Raw genomic sequence first — 20,142 nt, 5'->3', positions numbered from 1 at the left:
ATAAGGTATTTAAGATGAAGTCTTGATTACTTCAGTAGGATAGCGTGTTCTGCCTTTCGGCCACGTTGTTGCTATTAGTTAAAACTTCCTATTCTGGAGCCGGTCTTAATACGTGCTTGCCAGTATACGCCGGTGATCCTTAATTAAGGGCCAACTACGCGAGTTTGATTCTGTGTAACTTTGGCTGATTAATTTTATTTAGCAGTAGTCTTATATTTTCTATTTTGAGTTAAAGCCCAAGTGGAGGCTTCTAATACACTCAAAAGGGTCCATCTGTAAAGCTATTTTGAGTTGCTACAAAACGGTATTTTAACCCTTCTCCGGAGTTGTTACTTACTCGCAAGAACTCAATCTCTACTTACTTTTACAGTATTCTATCTTTCAAGAAATTCTATTTTAGCTAGGATATTATAGTTTAAACAAAATATGTCATAATCTACAATGGCAAAAGTCAAATTTGTTTATCATTTGGATTAGCATTTAAGTCTCGCATTTGTTCAAACGAAAGAATTTAAATATCAAGAAATTTAAATCTATAAAAAAACTCTTAGAATATAATCATAAACTTATTACTGAAACAATGTTTGAGAGAAAAATTAAGAAAATTTATATTTTCCAAAAACAGACCGTATCCAAAGATGGTTTGGATTAAAATCCTTAAACGCTTATTGATACTTTTGTGTGTGTGCATTGGATCCAAATTTTACTGCTAGTAAGTGCTGCCTATGTGCAAGTAACAGTGGCTGTTGTTTCCTCAAGTTTTTTTGCTGCCTTTTATTAATCTTTCAGTTTAATGAAACCCTAATCACAGATGTATCAGTCACTTTTTTATAGATCTTTTGCCATTAATTGTGATATGATGCTTAATAGAACTCTATAAGTAAAGAAAATGCAAACAAAGTTTCTTACAAAACTCTCAACGAACACCTGGGCTAACTGTAATGAAGTGAGTCATACCAGAACTCTATCTGTTGCATCACCTCCTATTAGGTAGATAGCGTTAGACTTTGTTGCAAACTAATTCAGCTGTAAAACCCATTACCGTGAAAAGTTTCAGACTACTACCTATTGGATTTGGATATATCAACCTAAGCCAATAGCACTATTTTAATTTCATCAAAGCATTTGGAGCTTACTAGATTTGAGCTATTGACATTCCATAAAATTGGATATTATAGAACGAACGTAGTAGCGATCAAGATAATCAGCATTATGTTACATGTACTAGATTTGAAACTTAACATATGTACCAGATCTCAATGTCACAGAACAGATAACTTTTCCCAAAGAGATTGTCCACTTGGTTGTCAAAGGGCCTTTTCTTCCAGGAGAATATTACAGTCTCACTCGAGATTTTGTTCGCTTTCAGCTTTACAAGATTTCTGAAAACGGAACGCGTGAAGTAAGTATCATCTTTGAAAGTGCTGAAATTCTATTTTAAAAGTGCTGTATTGTGTAATGATACTTTTTTAAGAATAATATCCTGTCTCATTTACAATTTTCTTTCGTTTTTGTTGCGATCTGATAGATTTGCATTCATTATTACATTTGTTGATACTTAAATTTCCCTTATTTTAACGTATGCGATGTTTACTAAAGCAGTGGGATCCATGCCGCTTCTTCAAAACCGATTAACTGCGTGATTGTATCCATATGATCCAAAATTCGTGCACATCATAGTTTTAAACCTATGGAAATTCCAAAGTGGATGTTAGAGGCAAATCGTTTAAGTGGATGATATGTCTATACTGTTACAAGTAATATATAATCTTAAATTTTAGCTGCCATGTATGCTGTTAGCTTTAAAAATAGTGTTTTTAGATATAAGATGGATAAGAGTTTATGCAGTCTTGTCGAAAATTGCTGAATAGATTTAAGATACCTTCTCAAATGTTTATGAACCTGAGAAGATAATGACTTTCTGGTTGGTAATCTGATTTCAAAAACCTGGGATGATCACTATAAAGAAGTGAGTATGGTAGTTAGAGTAACCTACTTCGGTACTAAAGGGACCGGGTTCGAATTACAGAGAAGACATGGTTGTAACTATCCGTCCCTTCATACGACATAACAGTGGTCGCTTATTAGGTGCTTCCACAATAAACACCACAATTAACTTTCCATAAGAAGACAGAAAGGAGAAACCGAATAAAGTTCTTTGAGAACAGCTTATAAAAATATTTTTCATTTTAATATATGTATTCAATCAAATGGAGATAAAGTTAAAAAAACAGGGCATCACCATAATATCGATGAAAATAGACGAAATAAAAAGTTATGTCTAAAAATTCCTAGAACTTTAGAAACATCTTACATTCAATATAAGAGCACGTGGGCGGCTAATTCTATAAATTTCCCACAAAATTAGTCTAAATCAAATAGTTAGGAAATGAACAACTAATCTCGCTAATCAAAAAGATAACTCTAAAGTTAAGCTTGTGGAAAATCGGAACAAGTTTCTAACAGATGGGAAATTGCATTAACAGGATTATTGTTTACATTTTGCCTTTCATAATTGCAAATGCCAGAAAATTTTATCAGTCACAGTGAGACAAAAGTCTTCATTCATACGAATCGATTTCAAATTACTTAGTTCGTGAATAAGAAAAGATTGCGAAGAACAAATCGTCACGATAAACATTAAAAAACAGAAAGCATTTCTTTTTTAATAAAATCAAATTTTTATCGTAAACTGTATAGTTGAAATGAAATTTATTACTGAAGCCTGGATTGTCGAAAGCAGTTGAAACATCTCATGTCAAGCATAAACTAGAAGCACTAATCTATAGAATTCATAGCGGGCGAGATATTTCATAAATCATCTTTACTGTCAATAATTAGTGTCTTGAAATATCATCAATACAGCGAAGCCAAAATGGGAAATACAGAATTTTAAGTAGCTGAGTGCATGCAAATCCTCAAGTAGTGAAAGATATTTCTGATAGTTCATACTTGGATTTGAATAAAGTAATGCTCTTGAAAAACAAAGGGAATCTGCCTTGAAGACATTCTTGTAGAAGAAATTTGTATTTCAATATCGGTAAGAGTTCATGCTTAAATATTCAGGAAATTTAAATCGAATGACTTGTGTTCTGTTTTTACCAACTAGCTACTTTCCGACGCCTACCACATTTGCCGACAGGCACTACTTTAATAGAAAATTAATTCATCTTCTGTGATGGCATTTGATCAAAATAAGAGATTCCTTTTGTGATAATCAAACCTTAATCTAATTTTGATTATTAACTAGGAATTATTTTGTTGTGATTATTATTAATTAGATTAATTATTTTGTTGATCTTTCTAAACTAACAATCTTAATGTATAATTTAATATTCCCGTTAGGAGTAATATATACAAAAATATAAGTTACGTATTGTTTTGAAAACAATCCTAAATTTTTATTTTAATTCAAATTACACTTCTCCAAAGTAATAGGCCGTGCATGTTTTATTTCAGTTTAACAAACACATCAAATTTTATAATCACTAAAATAGTATTCTATTATTAGTGTAAGATCTGAAATGTAAATATTATCTTCTGCAGGCTTCCGATTTACAATATAACTGATAAAATTTTGGTACATACTTCTGGTTCCAAAAAAGTTTCTTATTCATAAAAACTTAAATGCTTTATGCGTCAAGGAAATATTTACTTTTGTTCCGAGTCTTACGTATCGGGCTATACATTAGCCGGGTAGCGATATGAAATATTACGATGTTTTTTCACATAGAATATTGCCTAGAAATAATTACAAACATCAGACAATAATCAACAAATAACTAACCTAATAAATCTTGGCAGAAAATTTACAAGCAACCAGGTTTTGCATAAAAGAAGAATTAACGTCCAAAACTGTATCAGCCAGCTAACGCTAAGCACCATTGGACGTGGGGAGATGCCTCAAAAAATTGCACATATTTTTTTAGTAGTTTTAGCGTTCAGTTTCCTTTTATAATGCCAAGTAATTGTTATGCTACCAAAATGTTACGGTTTAAAAAAATTTTTAAACCGTAACATTTTGGTAGTTACGGTTATAAAAATTGTATATGCCTGATTGTTATAAAATACCGGCTGTTATAAAAACTGTATATGCCTGATAAACAAATATGTCTCAGAAACCAAATACATTGCTTTGTGGTGATACAATAACCGAATATTTAAGTAATGATGAAAATTAATCTATCTTAACCTACTGTTAGAACAAAAATAAATAACTGTATTTACTCTACATTGCATGTCAATCGGAAACACAACTACGTTCCCCACGTGATTATTTACTAGTAGCTGCTTAAAACTGATCAATATTGCTGTGTAAAAGATAGCTAAGGATAAAATACAAATATAATCACCTTTTTAACCTACCTTGTAAGTTCGAACACAACGGGGTCCTGCACTGAGGATTATAGAGCTATTTAGGTAGTTATTTTCATCTTTCTATAAACAAAAGATTCCTCTTATAAATATTTGCGAATAAGAAAATAAAGAAAATGATTTGAGGGCTTCATTCCACTGAAAGAACGACAGTCGTTTTTCGCACAGGAAGAGTTCATAGTAATGTAGACTTCAAATTACTTCCTTTGATTATTCTTTCTTTTGTTTTTCAAAATGAGATGTTAAATGTTATATTATTTATCCTTCAGAGAATATCCAAAACTTGGACAGTTCTATTGTCACCCGAAAGCCATGAAAATAACATAGATTCCATTGCTGTGGCCCATGATTTCAACCTAGGACCTCATGATAAAGCTGAGAGGTATGTATGCCGTTTCTTACAGTTTTGAAAAACATTGTCAATATTAAGTGTTTGTTTACACTTGAATGTTACTTTGATTGCAATAAACATCAATTTAGTGCACTAAATATGTAACTGCGACGTATTATTTCTATATTTTTCAATTTATCTTTCAGTTATATTTAGTATAAATATAATTAATATGTATCTTAATTGAAATTATATTGCGGCTTGAATTAAAATATTCATCAGTGTTCTTGATGGAATAAAATAAACCGCTGGTCATTAAAACTGGAACACCATGAAGGAAAGCAAATACAAAAAGATATTTATTGTACATAAAGAGTATGGCATGAAGACAAAATAATTAAATTTATAAGCAATTTGGGCGTTTATAGGGGGGGCGAAGTTAGTAGAAACAGCTGCCACCCCTGGCAGCTAAAACGGCTCTTACCCGGTTAGGCATAGAGAAGAACTGGGCTTGGATGACAGAAACTGGCAATGCACTCCCTGCTGCTTCAAGTCTATTGCACACTTCATCAACCGTATCAGGAGAGGGGTGGCGGACCAATCTCTCAGCAACCCATGACCAGATATTTTCAAAACGTGACAGATCTAGAGACCGTGTATGCCAGGGCAGCAGTCGAATGCCCTGTGTATTGAGCAAGGTCAGATCACAACGTGCAACATGTGGTCCTGCATTATCTTGTTGAAAGATGGCGTTTGGCAGGCCTCGAAGATGGGGAACATCCACTGCACGTAAGACGTCAGAAATGTACCCATCTGCATTCATATTACCGTCGATCCGAACCAGATATGTGAGTGTCGTGTACCCAATGGCTCCCCAAAGCATCCCACCAGGTACAGAAATGGTCCCCTACGGCTGATATCGGGTGCAAGCAGGTGACGTGTGGTCTCCTCGGAGCCTCCAGATACGTATACGACCATCGGAATAATGCACGCGGAACCGGGATTCATCTGAAAAGATGACATCATGCCACTCCTGTATCCAGCTTTGTTGTTCGGCGCACCAGAGCTGTCGTCTGTCTCTATGCTGCATTCTCAAGGAAAGACGATGTTAATGGTCACCGTGTGGATAGTCCACAATGCTGGCAAATGTCGACTCACCGTACGACCGGATACTGGGCGTGCTACAAACATACCTACTGAGCGTGCTACAAACATACCCATTTCCTTACTAATGGTCCATTTCCTTACTAATGTGGTTGTACGATTTTGCAGGGCTGATCTCACAATATGTCTGTCCTCTTTGGCGTTAGTTATAGGAGTGCGCTGAGGTTCTACATGCTGTTCAGTACGATCCTTACCAACTCATTGATTCCATATTCGCATGACACTGGTTGGATGTCGAGCAGTCCGATTGGCGATATCACGGAACAATAATCCATACTTTCGATAAGCAACGATCTTGCCTCTATAGAATTCCGACGTTTGCTGATAAGCATTGCTTTTTATTATTCGTGGCGTAACATGATATTCTGAGCAAACCCCGACCTTGCAAAAGTAAAATATTAAAAGTGTAAAAGGGTGTAAAGGATTCACATTGAGCGTTAAATATTAGAGAGTCTGAATTTTAAACGACTGAGCAAAAAGCAGAACGCTCTTTCTTACCTGTGGTAGAAAGGTATTAAAATTTATTTATTATAAAACTAAAAATTATATTTCTGTAATTAACAAGAGCCACATTTAATTCAAAAACGGCATCCTGATTACCTTTTCGGTTATATTACAATGGCAATTTGTTTTGACTCATCAAAAGTGTCTCTGCTGCTATGGCCTTTCGTCCATACCTTTATCATCATAAACAATAGTTGGATATACCAATCTCGGAAAACGGTTTCTTTTATAAAGGCATGGGTATTATTAATGCCCAAACCACCTTTAACTGTTCATTTATTCAGAAAAAAATATAAATAATATAAAACAAAATAAAAACGAAATTTTGTATTAAGATTTCTTAAATATCTAAACTAAAAATCCACTATAATTAATCTGTCCCTAATTTATCGTTTAATAACTTAGAAGAATATGTTTTGTTTCTAAAATATTCAAAAATATCAGTCATGACAAACACGCTATTCCGAGATCTTTAAGAATAAATAAAGTTCGACAAATTAAACAATGTGAATCACTAAAAGAATATTCAACACATTCGAAACGAAGGTGGAAAATATTGAGCTGTTAAGTAATCAATGACTGACTGACAAAACAATTAGTTTTTTGCTTTCGTAAAATTATTTTTGCTTCCAAAAAAGTACATATACATTTCCTATTGATTATGTGATGCATTTTCTTGTAGCAAAACCTATCAACTCGTCATCAGCACCAATAGGTATGATAACTATGTTTCAATGTCCGTTAATCTGTCGGTACGTCCCAAACTTCCAATCGGCCAAGTGATCGTAGCTGTTTGCGTTCTTATAGGTCTTTATATTCTCATCATATTTGAGGTAAGTGTAGTTTCCAATTCTTTGTTAAATTTTTAAGATAATCTTTGTGTGGTATTTACGTGTCAACTCAAAGATCTTGGAGCAATCTGGCGATGTTTTACAGGAAAATATTTAAAAATGTTAGAGAATGTTAATCTTGCCTTATTTATTCGTCTTGATAATGAAAATAATTTCTTATAATTTTTTACAAAATTGTTTTGGATACTGTTTCTCAAAATTTCTGTTTAACTAATTTGCTCCATTTTTAAAATAGACAAATTGTAACTCTTTCTGAATCTGTTATTTTTTTAATTAAATTCAAGGTAAATAAAAATATTCATTCATAAAATATAATCTCTAAGTATATGGGGAACAAAACATACTGGTCACAGTCTAGCATACCTAAACTACTACAGAACAAAATATACTGGTGTCATCCAGTCCACTCTTGAAACTTTCATTTGAAAACTAAATTTGTAAACTAAAATTTATCTATTAAATTATTTTTTGAAATTATTATTATATGTTAAATGCACCATGGTATGATTTTTATTTTGGAATCTGTAAGGAATTTACCGCTAAAATTTTATCCCATTATTACTTTCACACATTGAACTATTGTATTCTTATGTTTCTAAGTTACATCAACAACATTACAACTTGAATCTTAATTTGGCATTCATGCAGACAGATGTACATAATATTGAGGGTAATGATTTCCAGCTTAATAAATTAGAGGAGGATGGAATGTTATTACATGACAATTTTTCTTGCTGTTCTGAACATTCAGTCGCTAATTGTTTTCTAATTCTGGTTAAATAATTTCTATTGCAAATAAACAATGTATTTTTCACAACATTCATACTTCTTTTATATTATTCGTACTTATGATTTTGTTTTACTTAACATGATATAAGAGCAGAAAATGTTTTTTTGACAAAGCTAATAGTAACTATTTTACACTATCCTGGTTTCTAAAATATTTACACAAAAGCATTTTTACGCAACGGAGAAATCTTGTAAGCGGGAGAGAGTTTGGATCTTTCAGGAGCTGGTGACGGAAGGCGGAAATACCTGTTGTCTAACATAGGTAAACAGTTGTATGTCCAACGCTCTCCCCAACCAAGAGCAAGAGCTCCTAGGGACAACAAGAGAGCAGCCCCGGGAGTTCATATACACTGTTGGCCACCTTAAATGCAGCACCCTGAAGGAAGCATTCAAATAACATGAAATTTACAACATGCATTAGCGGATGTGAGATATGCAAATGATTAGAATTTCAGTGCAGAATCGTATCACGCGCGCCTGTGGCGCCACTTCAAACCGCTATTTAAGGCTTGGAGTTTTCGACGATTTCAAGTTCGGCAATTGTGTTTTTCTTGTGTTCTAAAAAAACGATCAATTATGCCTCGTAGTAAACAGCGATCATCGTTTGATCAAATATCCGAGTTCGGCAGAGGAAGGATAGTGGCCTACCGAGAGTATGGTTTATCTTTCAGGGAAATCGGTAGTCAAACAACTGTAATACGGATATGTGACCGTTGGATGCAGGAGGGTACGACGGACCGACGTGTTCGATCGCATCCACCTCAGTGCACCTCTTCACGTGATGACAGGAACATCTTGAGCATGGCAGTGACGGATCGCTCAGTCACATCACGAACATAGCACAGCCCATTCAGTCAAACGCATCAGCCATCAGCCAGTGTCTGTGCGTACCATTCCACGCCGTTTACAATAGAGTGGTCTGTTCGCAAAACGTCCATTGCTTCGTCTACCCTTGACGCAGAACCACAGATGTTTCCGCCGCCAACGGTGCGATGAAAGAAGGATGTGGACGGCATAATGGAATGAAATTGTCTGTACTGACGAGTCACGCTTCTGTCTGCAACACCACGATGGTCGGATTCGAGTCTGGAGACATCGTGGAGAAAGAATGCTGAACAGCTGTGTCATGCGCCGCCACATTGGTCCTGCACCGGGTATTATGGTATGGGGCGGTATTGGATAACACTCTCGCACTCCTCAAATACGCATTGTCGGTACTTTAAGCAGCCAGGGCTACATCTCCGAGGTGTTGGAGCCAGTTGTCCTTCCTTACTTTCAGGGCTTGCCCACAGCCATATTTCAACAGGATAATGCGGGACCACACGTGGCACGCATTGTCAAAGGGTTCTTCGTCAAGCGCCAGATTTAATTGCTTCCCTGGCCGGCTCACTCTCCGGATCTTTCGCCGATAGAAAACATGTGGTCCATGGTTGCTGAACAGTTGACCCAGATTACATCCCAAGCTGCCACATCAGATCAACTTTGGCAATGAGTGGAATTTGCTTGGTCTGCTGTACCCCAAGAACACATCCAAAGTCTCTTTGAATCAATGCCGAGGCGTGTGGCACCAGTGATCTCCAACAATGGGCGGCTACTCTGGCTACTGATTTTAGAAGGAACCACACTGCACAGAAGTCTATAAATTTAATCATTTGATACTTGGTCAACATGCTAAATAAATTTTGTTGTGATATCTCTTGCCTTTCTTGGTGTTGCAATTTGGGTGGCCAGCAGTGTATTTTAATCATAAAGTCTCACATAGCTATTTTATTTTACATTGGTCATAATGGCATTCGTAGTACAGAAATCTTTGAAGAGCTTATCAGCAGAAGGTTACACGTTACGTTATTTCTTTTAATCTTAAAAATTTTTTATCATTTAAGTTTCCTAATTCACCAACCAGCGGCCGACCAATGAAATCTCTGAACTCTGGTAGTTCTTTTTCGAGGGCTCGATTGCCGACGAATGGACTAACTACATGAAAGTTTTCGTGATTTTTCTCATCTGTAGCGCACCAGCTTGCTTTAAAAAGTCCTCTCTTTGGCGGATACCATTGTGTGCGTCGCCATAGTAAAAAAGTTCCGAAGTTAAAAACTATTTTTTTTACCAAAACTGTTTGAATGGTATTATTAAATGACTCTGTGTAAAATATTCTGAAACTGTAAATATTTTAAATTTGTTTTAATAGCTTAGTACCTTAATGGGCAAAATGAAACTAACACTCTATTGGCACCAGCAATTTATCAAATAAAGTGCTCTCTTGGAAATAAGCCAAGCATTTTATAACATCGAAACTTCCCAAGCACTGTTTTAGATTGGTATTTTGCTGCAACAAATCTTCATTTATAAATTATCTCTCCATCATTCTTTTTATTTTCGCTTTATTAACTTTCGACTTATTTGGAAGACTGCTCATAAAAACTGACAAGAAACTCTGACGATTCATCAATCTTAACGTTTTTGTGCCATTTTCTTCCTTCGATTTTCCCCTTCTCATTGTTTCTAAGTTTGAAGAGGCCAAAAGTGAAATCATTTTATCTGCCTGGGGTATAAGAAACTTCTGTGATAAACAAAAGCGATGTTCGCAAAACTTTTCAAGAAGTTAGGAGAAGGAAATTCAGAAATGTTCAATTACCCAACTTCAAATATTCGAAAAATACAAAAGAAGTACTCATATACTAATTAAATTAGTATACTCCACAAATACAAACTCATATACTAATTAAATTAGCAATGTATTATTTTACAATTTCTACATTATTTTACAGGCATGATTCTAATACATATTTCCAGGTATTACTTATGTGAGATGCATATTTAACTCTACAGTAATACCCAAATAATTCAAGATATTTCCCAACATGTAATGCATACTTAAATTTGCGTTACTAATATTATTTCGATATCATATGTTAAATTTTCTTAGAGAAAAATAAAGCTCATTTCTCATTATTATGCGATTATCCAATGCAATGTTCAGTGACGAGTTCTGGTTTACTCTAACGTAGATCTCGTTATTACCGAAAAAGCATCGCGGAAAGACATTTTCCTTCGAAAGGAGTCATGGTGTAGGCAGGCATAATGCCGCATGGTCACAAAACCTCCACGTCTTTGACAGGGAGTCTGTTACGGTTAAAAGGTACAGAGACGAAGTTCTTGGGCGTTATATTCGCCTATTTCGAGGTGCTGTCAGTTTTGGATTCATAGTCATGAATATAACGCTCTTTGTCACCGTGCAATTCTGGTCAACTACTTCCTTGAAAGTGAAAATATGCAGTGCATACAGTGACCCGCTCATTCTTCTAATCTTAATCCTATTGAGCATGTGTGGGATATACTCGGGAAACTAACTGCAGTCCATTTGCATTCACCAAACTTAGTTCCAGAACTGAAAAGAGCTCTCCTAAATGCTTGGAAGTGTTTGTGGTCACAACTCATCCATGTTATCATAGCACACATGGGCAGTCGTCGCTACCAGAGGCGACCACGTTATTAAATTGCTAAATAACCTTTTTATTTCAATTGTTTTCACTAAAGTACATACTATTAGTTTGCATTGTTTTCTTCCAGACTGTTTCTTTGGATAGTAAAATTAATATCCTTCTTTTGCATTATATTCTTATGGTATAACTGTACTACCCTCGAATATCACGTTTCTCAACATTCTGACTTACATTTCCTTAAATATTCACATAAATATCAATTATATTTAACTTCTGGACTTTATTTTTAGTTTAACTGCAGTCTGCACTTGACATTTCTGATGTGGAGTTGAACAGGAAGAAATGAAAATACCACAAATTTATAATCTCCTGTTTTTTCTCTTCCAGCTGGTGCATCGAACTTTAGCAGCAATGGTAGGAGCTACTACAGCAATTTCTTGTCTAGCACTCTTTGGTGAAGTAAGTGCATTTTTAATATATTTTCCTGTGTTTTGTTTTACATTTTATTCTAAATTGTAGAAAACATTTCCGAACTATGTGGCGAATAAATTGTAAATTAGATAGTCTTGAATAAATTTGTTTGAGCTGAGAAGCAATCTGTGAGCTGAAAAGCAATAAATTTTAAATAAAAATTTTAAAATCTTCTCTTGAAATACCATACATTGGAATTCCGAATCGCAAACTATTTATCTCGATAAATTTTGTCGTATGAAATTACCAAATGCGGAATTAGAGCTAATTTTTTCGAATAAAAAATGTCTGACAGATTTTATAAATTTAAATGCTTAGTTTGACTTGAAATTATAATTTAAGAATCCTTTGTTATTTTATCTTACTCTTCCAGTTCAAACAAATCTTCTACTAATGTATATGTTCCTGATTCTTTGCACGTTCTTTAATAAAATCCATTTCACTTGTTACAGAAACAAGTATATTTTACACCATATGTTTAATATGGAAGGGCTCCTGAGATCACAGTATTTTTTCTGTTACTTGAACAAACGCAAAAAAACTTCTTAAAAATTCATAAACTTTTTACATTCAGCTAAAATTAATCCAAATCATTTTTATAGATATAAATAACGTTTTGGGTAAAAGAAATTGTAACTAATATCTGGTGAATAATGTTTTATTAATGTCTTTTGCAGACTCTAATAATGCAATACTTCTTTTGGAAATAAGAAATATATTTTACCGTGAAAGACCGAAATTGGAGAATGTCGACTTTCACCAGAGAATGTCAACATTCACCAAATACGTCGGTGAAAGATCGAATATTTCTTTACATTCTTGTACATTCGGACTCTCACCGGTGTATGTCGACAATCACAGATATGCTCTGGTGTAGGTCGAAAAGAGAAGAGTATATGTACTGCCATTTCAAAAGGAAGTGTTCCACAAATAAATGCAGTTGTAAAAGCAAGGGCCTCTTGTGCAATTCAAAGTGTCATAATAGTTTAAGTTGTTGCAATAAATAAAATTTTAATCACATAATTTGGTAAGTTTATAACTTATATTATTTTCCTTTCTCATTTTGAATGTACCGTGTGTTTTAAGTTATGTTCTTAAGTTCTTATTCTGAGTCGCAAGTGCGTTTTTTCGCAAATGAATTACGGAGAAGGAAATATAATATTATATGTTCAACATTCACCATTAGTACATGGTGAATGTCTACATTCACCGGTGTAAGTCAGAAATAAGTGTATTTGGAAAATATTTCGGATATACACCAAGCGACTATGTGAATGTTGACATTCACCGGTGAAAGTCGACATTCTCCAGATTTCGGTGTAGTCTTTAGGTATATCTTTTTAGGCATTTGTCTTCCGAAACGGTGACTACACCATTTCCTGATATTGAAAGGAAAAATCAATTTCTCTATCCTCTAATATAATCCAGAAATCTTCAGTTATTTTGAGATCAAAAGATTCTATAGGCCGTGAATGATGTTTAATCTCATTTGCATCCTCATAGTTTTGTGGTGTGAAAGGGATTATTGCTATCTGGGTATACGGCAATTCTTTCGAGACACAGAGTTTGAAACACTAAGCAGGTATAATTCCATAGAGTATGTTAATACGCCTTTGAAACATGATGGAATCTTAAAAACAATAAAAAAATCCCAAACTTCTATAATATCGTATTTCAAACCGTCGCTGACTCATTTTAATGCTTCGCTTTTGAGCTCGAGGTAATCCGGGTGCGTTCAAAGTTCTCCAATTAAAATCTCAAGGAAAAACACATGAAGGTAGACGCATCGCTGGTCAGTACTCAGTTTGCACTATGAAACATCCAAATACAGCTCTTATAACACGAATAACATCAGTATAAAACATTATAGCTGTTATAAAAGATTATTACAGTTGCTTGACCTTGAAACCTGTAGTGAAACTCCCGACAGTCCTGGTGAAAATACGCCCACCAGCGGCCGAGCGGTAACGTCGCTGTACACTGGTAGTTCGGTTCGAGGTCCGAATCCCGCAAACGGGCTGGCTGCATGGGTGTTTTCTTATAGTTTTTCCCATGTATAACGTGTATACGAGCTAGTTTCCCTTAAAATGTCCTCCACGAAGGCATCCCTCCCTTAAGGCAGATAGCCCTCGAGTGCTTTGCCGTAATCTAATAAACCAAACCAAACCAAGCCTGGTGAAAATACAATACTGAATTCTGCCGTTATTTGAGATACCGCTATTTTTTTCTTTTTTTTTTTTTTTTTTTTTTCCGTTACTATTCTATTTAATGGATATTTTGCTTCAGATAATTTCCTTATATCAGTTACTCTGATAAGACTAAGTCATCTCTTTACTACCATAGTAAACATTATTCTTGATACCATAGTTCTCAGAATTTAACAGCCCTTGCTGAACGGTAGTGGTGTGTCAGTTGAAGATGGAAAATCAATTTATCTCTTTTTGAACCCCAAAATATCCTCCATTTATGTTCGATATTTCTCAGTGTTTTAAATCATTAATTATAAATCCACTTCATATTCAAGCTTCGGGCTCTGTTACTGAGAAAATTCAAAATCTTTGTTCCCACCTGGAAGTTCTATACATACCTTTACATTTGAGCTGCTGTATTCGCCGAATGTTTCAGTTCCATTTACCAATTCCTATATCATGTACTAATTAAAATTTTACGCCTATATTTTGTAATAAATATTGTTTGATTAAAACAATTTTAAATGATCATCTATTTTATTGCAAAGTTCACAATACTGCGATCTAATGCACATATTATATACTTTGATCTACATTAACTGAATAGCTTCTTTAAAAGAACGTTTTACTGTGTGCTAAATACATGTCTTCTGTCTCAGAGCTTTGCATTACTTTGCCTAACCCCTGTACGTCATATGTTAAGTATGGGAAATTTTAATTCTTTTATTGATATTGCAAATAAAAGTTACGAAAAATATAACGGAACAAAATTATTCACTTGGATTTGAATCCATGTCCAACTACCATTGTTAAGCGATTTTGTCTCTTGGGCGCTTTTGATCCTATCCTCAAATGGAAACCAATTTAACAGGACTTAACAGTGTTTTAATTCCATTCTATTGCCGTGCATCCGTTACTACGCTGCTATATATTTTATTGTTTTGCATGAGTAGACATTTTAAACCTTTTGAATCTTCTAAATCTGACTTATTGAAACATTTCAAACTTAATTCTTTAGTGGACTTCTTTGCACGCGTTTCAGTAAAACACGAATATTTAAACATTCCCTTTAATGGTTGTTTCTGATGTCAGAATTTTATAGTTCTCAGACCAACTATTATGCGTATGACACTGAGGCTCAATTTTCCGAAATTACTGAAAATAATATATTCGGTTCTAAATTATTCAGTAAAATACTGAGGACTTAATGCCATTTACGAAAAGTTAGTACTGTTAATGGTTTCAAAATAATGCTAACTAATGTAATCCTGTTATTGAAATAGAAAAGATATTGGAATGTTTATGTAATAATGTAAATGCAAAGTGTAGCATTATAATTAAGATACTATGCATTTAATAAAACTGCAGTTAATTTATTACAGCTTCCTTTAATAGTAATTTTAAATACTTGCTTCTACACTGTTTATAAGAATATACGACTATTAAATGTTTAATTGGAAAAGATGAGGAATTAGACCTATTAATGTCCTCAGATTACGAAACTCACTAAGATTACTAGAGCTGAAATACGCATGTATCATTTTTAATTATTTGTGGTGAGAGAATATAGTTCTGCATAACGTTTTTACACAAGAAAAGTAAAAGATTTCCGTTGGCACCGCGTGCGTATTGTACTTATTTACTTGCCTTAAACTCTCTGAATGCATATGATGGAGTGTTGATTATTGTGTAAATTAATGATCAGTGTAAAATTATTTTCCAAATGGAGATTTTATTCACATTTTACAGAATTCGTTCCATAGAAAATGCTGGCAGGTTTCAGTGCTGACAGGTAGCCAAGTGGCAATATTATTTTAATTAATTAAAGAAAATATTTGTACCTTAATGAGTGAGTGAGTGAGAGATTATGGCGCAAAAACCAAAGATGATTATAGCGCGCCAAACACGAGATGGGATGATTACAATTGATGACTTAAAATTCAATAAATAAACAAGTAGACAAATGTACCAAATCCAAAGATTGAAGTCATATAAAAACAAATTAAAAGCACATATTAAAATTCAAGACACAGTCTTCAAAACAAATTACATCTGGTAATAAAAGCCAGTCTCTTTCAAATAATAAAACAAACCACAATTGACCTCTCTTCCAATTAAACGGTCGAGAGGCAAGTCACAGCTATTAAAATATTTCTGGCGAAGCCTATTAAAACATGGACACTCAATTAAAATATGACGAACAGATAAACAAACATTACAGTTAAAACAAACAGGCTCATTTTCAGGTTTTAAAAGGTAGCTATGTGTCACTCTAGTGTGACCAATTCTGAGGCGAGTCAAAAGAACTTCCTCCTTTCGATTTTTGGTTAATTCCCAGTGCTCAATTCTAGGTTTTACATGTCTTAATTTATTTTGAAGCTGAACGTCCCAAAGTTGATGCCATTTTTTCGGATCTTCTGTTTCACAACACAACAGATGTCTGCAAAAGGGATGAGACGACTGGACAGTTCAACAGCACATTTTGCTGTGATATCTGCCAGCTCATTCCCTTTTATTCCCACATGCCCGGGAACCCAGCAGTACACTGTACCTTAATGATTTTTATGTACTATGATCAGATTATAAATCTAAAGGAATGAAACTTCATGAGAATATTGTATTTTAGACTTAATAATATTTAGAAAAATTTCGAAATTACTTGTGTGATAATTCTGTCGGCATGGAACAAAATTGTAAGTTAAACGCTCTAGTAAATCACTAAAGATTACCGCTGAATGGAATTGAATGGAAAAGAGAATTATTATCAAATTATTCGAATTAATGATCCTTCAATGTAAACTGAAAATAATACAAAATCGCAACTTTTTAAACAAACCTTTTTGTGTTTTATTTTGTATGACGAGCACAAAATTTTCCTAAATATAAGAAGGCCCACCAGCGGCCGAGCGGTAATGTCGCTGAACACTGGTAGTTCGGTCCGAGGTTCGATTCCCGCGAACGGGCCGGCTGCATGGGCGCTTTCGTGGTTTGTTCCATGTGTAACGTTTATGTGAGGCAGTTTTCCTTAGATTGTCCTCCGCGAAGGCATCATTCCCTTCAGTAGGCCTTGAGGCTTTTCCGCAATTAAATAAACTAAGTATAGGATCAGACCATAAAAATGTCTGATTTCATAAATTAGTGTAAAAATGCCAAAATATGAAAATTCGCTTTATTTGAAACATTTTTATGACTGGAAGTGCATGTCTTCGACTAGCAGCTGCGAAAATAAAGGGCGAGTATAAAACGTCTGTTGGCACAGTGTACGTACTTTCAAATTGTAAACGTAGTAGGTATATAAAGCATTTTTGTAATAATTTATTAACATGTTTCTTCTAATTTTTAGCGACCATCGTTAGACGAAGTTTTGAGCTGGGTAGACGTAGAGACACTGAGCCTTTTGTTTGGGATGATGGTTTTGGTGTCAATTTTATGCGAAACTGGGTTTTTTGACTATGTAGCTGTCTTGGTAAGTAAGAGAAACATTGTATCTAAGTATGATTAATTTAAGATTGAAAATTCTATTTCAAAATTGGAAATTTTATGTTTTTATAAAAAAATTTAAGATTTAAAACTCTATTTTAAAATGGGAAATTTTATTTGTTTATAAAAATAAATAAAAAAATTAATTAAAATAAAACTTGCTTGCGTTGAGTTTTGAGAAAGTTGCAATACTGAACGTATGTTTTTATAAAGCTAAAATTTTTATTAGTAAATTTCCTAAAAATTTATCATAAATGAGCAAAACATCTTTCATAATTTATCTCGTTCTTCTTTATACATACAGACTATTCGAAAACGATGACTATATTCTCTTAAGATCTGACGCTGTGCATGCAAATTTAACTGCACAGTTTTACCAAAAGAATGTAGAATATTGTGCGTATAGCATTTCAGTGCGGAGGATTGGAAACTTTACTTGTAAAACATTTAGATATTAAAGAAGGAATTTATTAATGTAAATAAATTTTCAATAGTTATTTTTGAACATCTTTAATTTGATTTTAGCAAAAAACCCAAGCAAGTTTTAAGAAAACCAAGCAAGAAAATTTACTTGCTTTGGGATTAGTTGCTTTGTATTCAGTAAAACATAACCCAATATTGAATCCATTACATATTTTATGAGTTATTCTTTTTGTTAATAACTTGCCGTCAGTCAAGATCGCTTTGCAGTCAGTAATATACTAATTTGGAATCCATTGATTAACTAAACATTGCTGTGAATTTTGCATGTTAATGTTCGGAACCATTTTATCTTGATAAATCATAGTAAACATTTTATTAACCCTTTGTGAACTGAATTATTTAAAGATTTTTATGCGCGTAGGACGTATTTAATTTGTCGCTATATGGATTAATATGTAAAAGTAATACGTCGTATCATACAGCTCTAGTTCTACTTTATTGGATCTATCATTTTCGCAGTCATGTAATGAACTATTTTATTTCAGGCATCTTAGAGTAGCGTATCAAAAAAACAGGGGTAATAATAAAGATAAATGGAATTAACCCTATTTTCACCTGTAACATGTCATAAACGAACGTCAAGCAATTTTTTGCGATCAACACTCGGTGCCGGGTGTGCCGCAAACATCAACGCCTGCTTTTTAACTCAGATGACGAGTTAGACTCGTCCACCTTAACTCCGCCCAAGTAAGCAGATCACAGGTTTCACTCGTCAAATGTACCCAAAGGGTTAATACGATTTTTTGCTACATGTTAGCCCTTTTCAAAGTTAGATTTTGCATTTGCGGAATTGTCTTATTTTCAGCATTATAGATTTCGGAAAACTGTACTCGTTTTTTGAAAAATTTCTCTTTTGAACGGGCGGATGTATGATTAATACTATTTAAAGAAATACGTGTGTAGCCACCTTTATCGAACATCTTCTATAACGTACGTTTCAGTGCATTTACGAAAGCAAAATAATAAGCATCAATGACATAAATAATAGTTAATTAATAATTAATAGGTAAGCTGTACAAATAATATGAAAAGCAAAATCAGAATATAAATTTTTGGACTATATGAACGTTAATAAAATGGACGAGAAACGCGTCAAAATAAAATCTAAAATTAGGCAGAATAAAATTATTTTGGAGTGGGTTTTGAAAGAAAGACGCAGATCGTCCCTAACGTTTTCAAAATTCTAATATCTTAGTTTTTCACGTTTTATTAATATTAACATAATTTATTAATATGTTTCTTTCTAGATGGTACTCGTTCTTCTTTCCGAATAAAAACTGTCGTCTCTCCTCCCATTTTGCAAAACGTTTTTCCTCATGAAGATCTATGTCTGGCCGCCCTTAGACATCAACAGTTTTATTCAAAAAAAGAAAGTCTCTGTCCAAATAAGGTTACTTTGTTTTTCAAATTTTCATAGCTTGAAAAACGATACATTAAACGAAGAAAGTACAATTTTCTTTTCATTGTTTTTAATACGCATTTGGCTTGCAGAAGAGGGAAATTTCATCAGATATTTGAATGGAATTCAGTATTTGGAGTTCTTTCTGTGCTGTTAAGAATGAAATTCTGTTCGGTGATTATTTTTTTCTTTTTGTCAAAAGGTTTTTCTACACGTGTATGAAACTGCACTAGAAAGAGAGGACATACAAAAATATTGTTCAAGCAAAAAGAATTGTTCAGTATTCAGGTTATTTCGAGATCCTTTTCTTCGCTCGGAGAATATGTTTTGAACCACTTCTTTTCAGATAATGCTCGTATTTTGTACACTTATCTTGCAGTTATACTTCTTCCTTTGTTGGCAAAGATTTCTTTTAGGCTTTTATTGAATATTTCTCTAGTTCAGAATGCTTCATCATCCGTGCTTCAGTGATTTTTTTCTAAAAGTTATATCTCCACTTTCTGCTTCCTATGAACTGCAGCAATAAGGGAAGCAATTAAATCGGAGCGGACAAACTGAAGCTTCCATGTGTCTTCAAAATTATAATATCCTTATTTAATTCGAGTGCCTTATAAAAAATAATGTTCCAAAAGAAATGTATATGATTCAAATATTTTACGGTGCC

General features: G+C 33.9%; 1 protein-coding gene across 2 annotated transcripts in view; it reads left to right on the top strand.

The window, feature by feature from the left end:
• Positions 1 to 20,142, top strand: part of LOC118205142 (P protein-like) — a 175,424-nt gene that overhangs the window by 51,035 nt on the left and 104,247 nt on the right. For both annotated transcript variants that reach the window (XM_085818218.1, XM_085818217.1), the window contains exons 5-9: positions 1,254 to 1,402; positions 4,644 to 4,756; positions 7,056 to 7,206; positions 11,844 to 11,915; positions 17,460 to 17,582. In XM_085818218.1, the coding sequence (XP_085674344.1) occupies positions 1,254 to 1,402; positions 4,644 to 4,756; positions 7,056 to 7,206; positions 11,844 to 11,915; positions 17,460 to 17,582 (608 nt within the window). The remainder of the gene's footprint in view (positions 1 to 1,253; positions 1,403 to 4,643; positions 4,757 to 7,055; positions 7,207 to 11,843; positions 11,916 to 17,459; positions 17,583 to 20,142) is intronic.

This window comes from Stegodyphus dumicola, chromosome 6 (assembly GCF_044657685.1).
Source record: "Stegodyphus dumicola isolate Sdum_Otavi_A_Nest chromosome 6, ASM4465768v1".
Classification (NCBI taxonomy): domain Eukaryota; kingdom Metazoa; phylum Arthropoda; class Arachnida; order Araneae; family Eresidae; genus Stegodyphus; species Stegodyphus dumicola.
The sequence above is the reverse complement of the archived record's forward strand: the minus strand, read 5'-3'. Positions and strand labels throughout refer to the sequence as shown.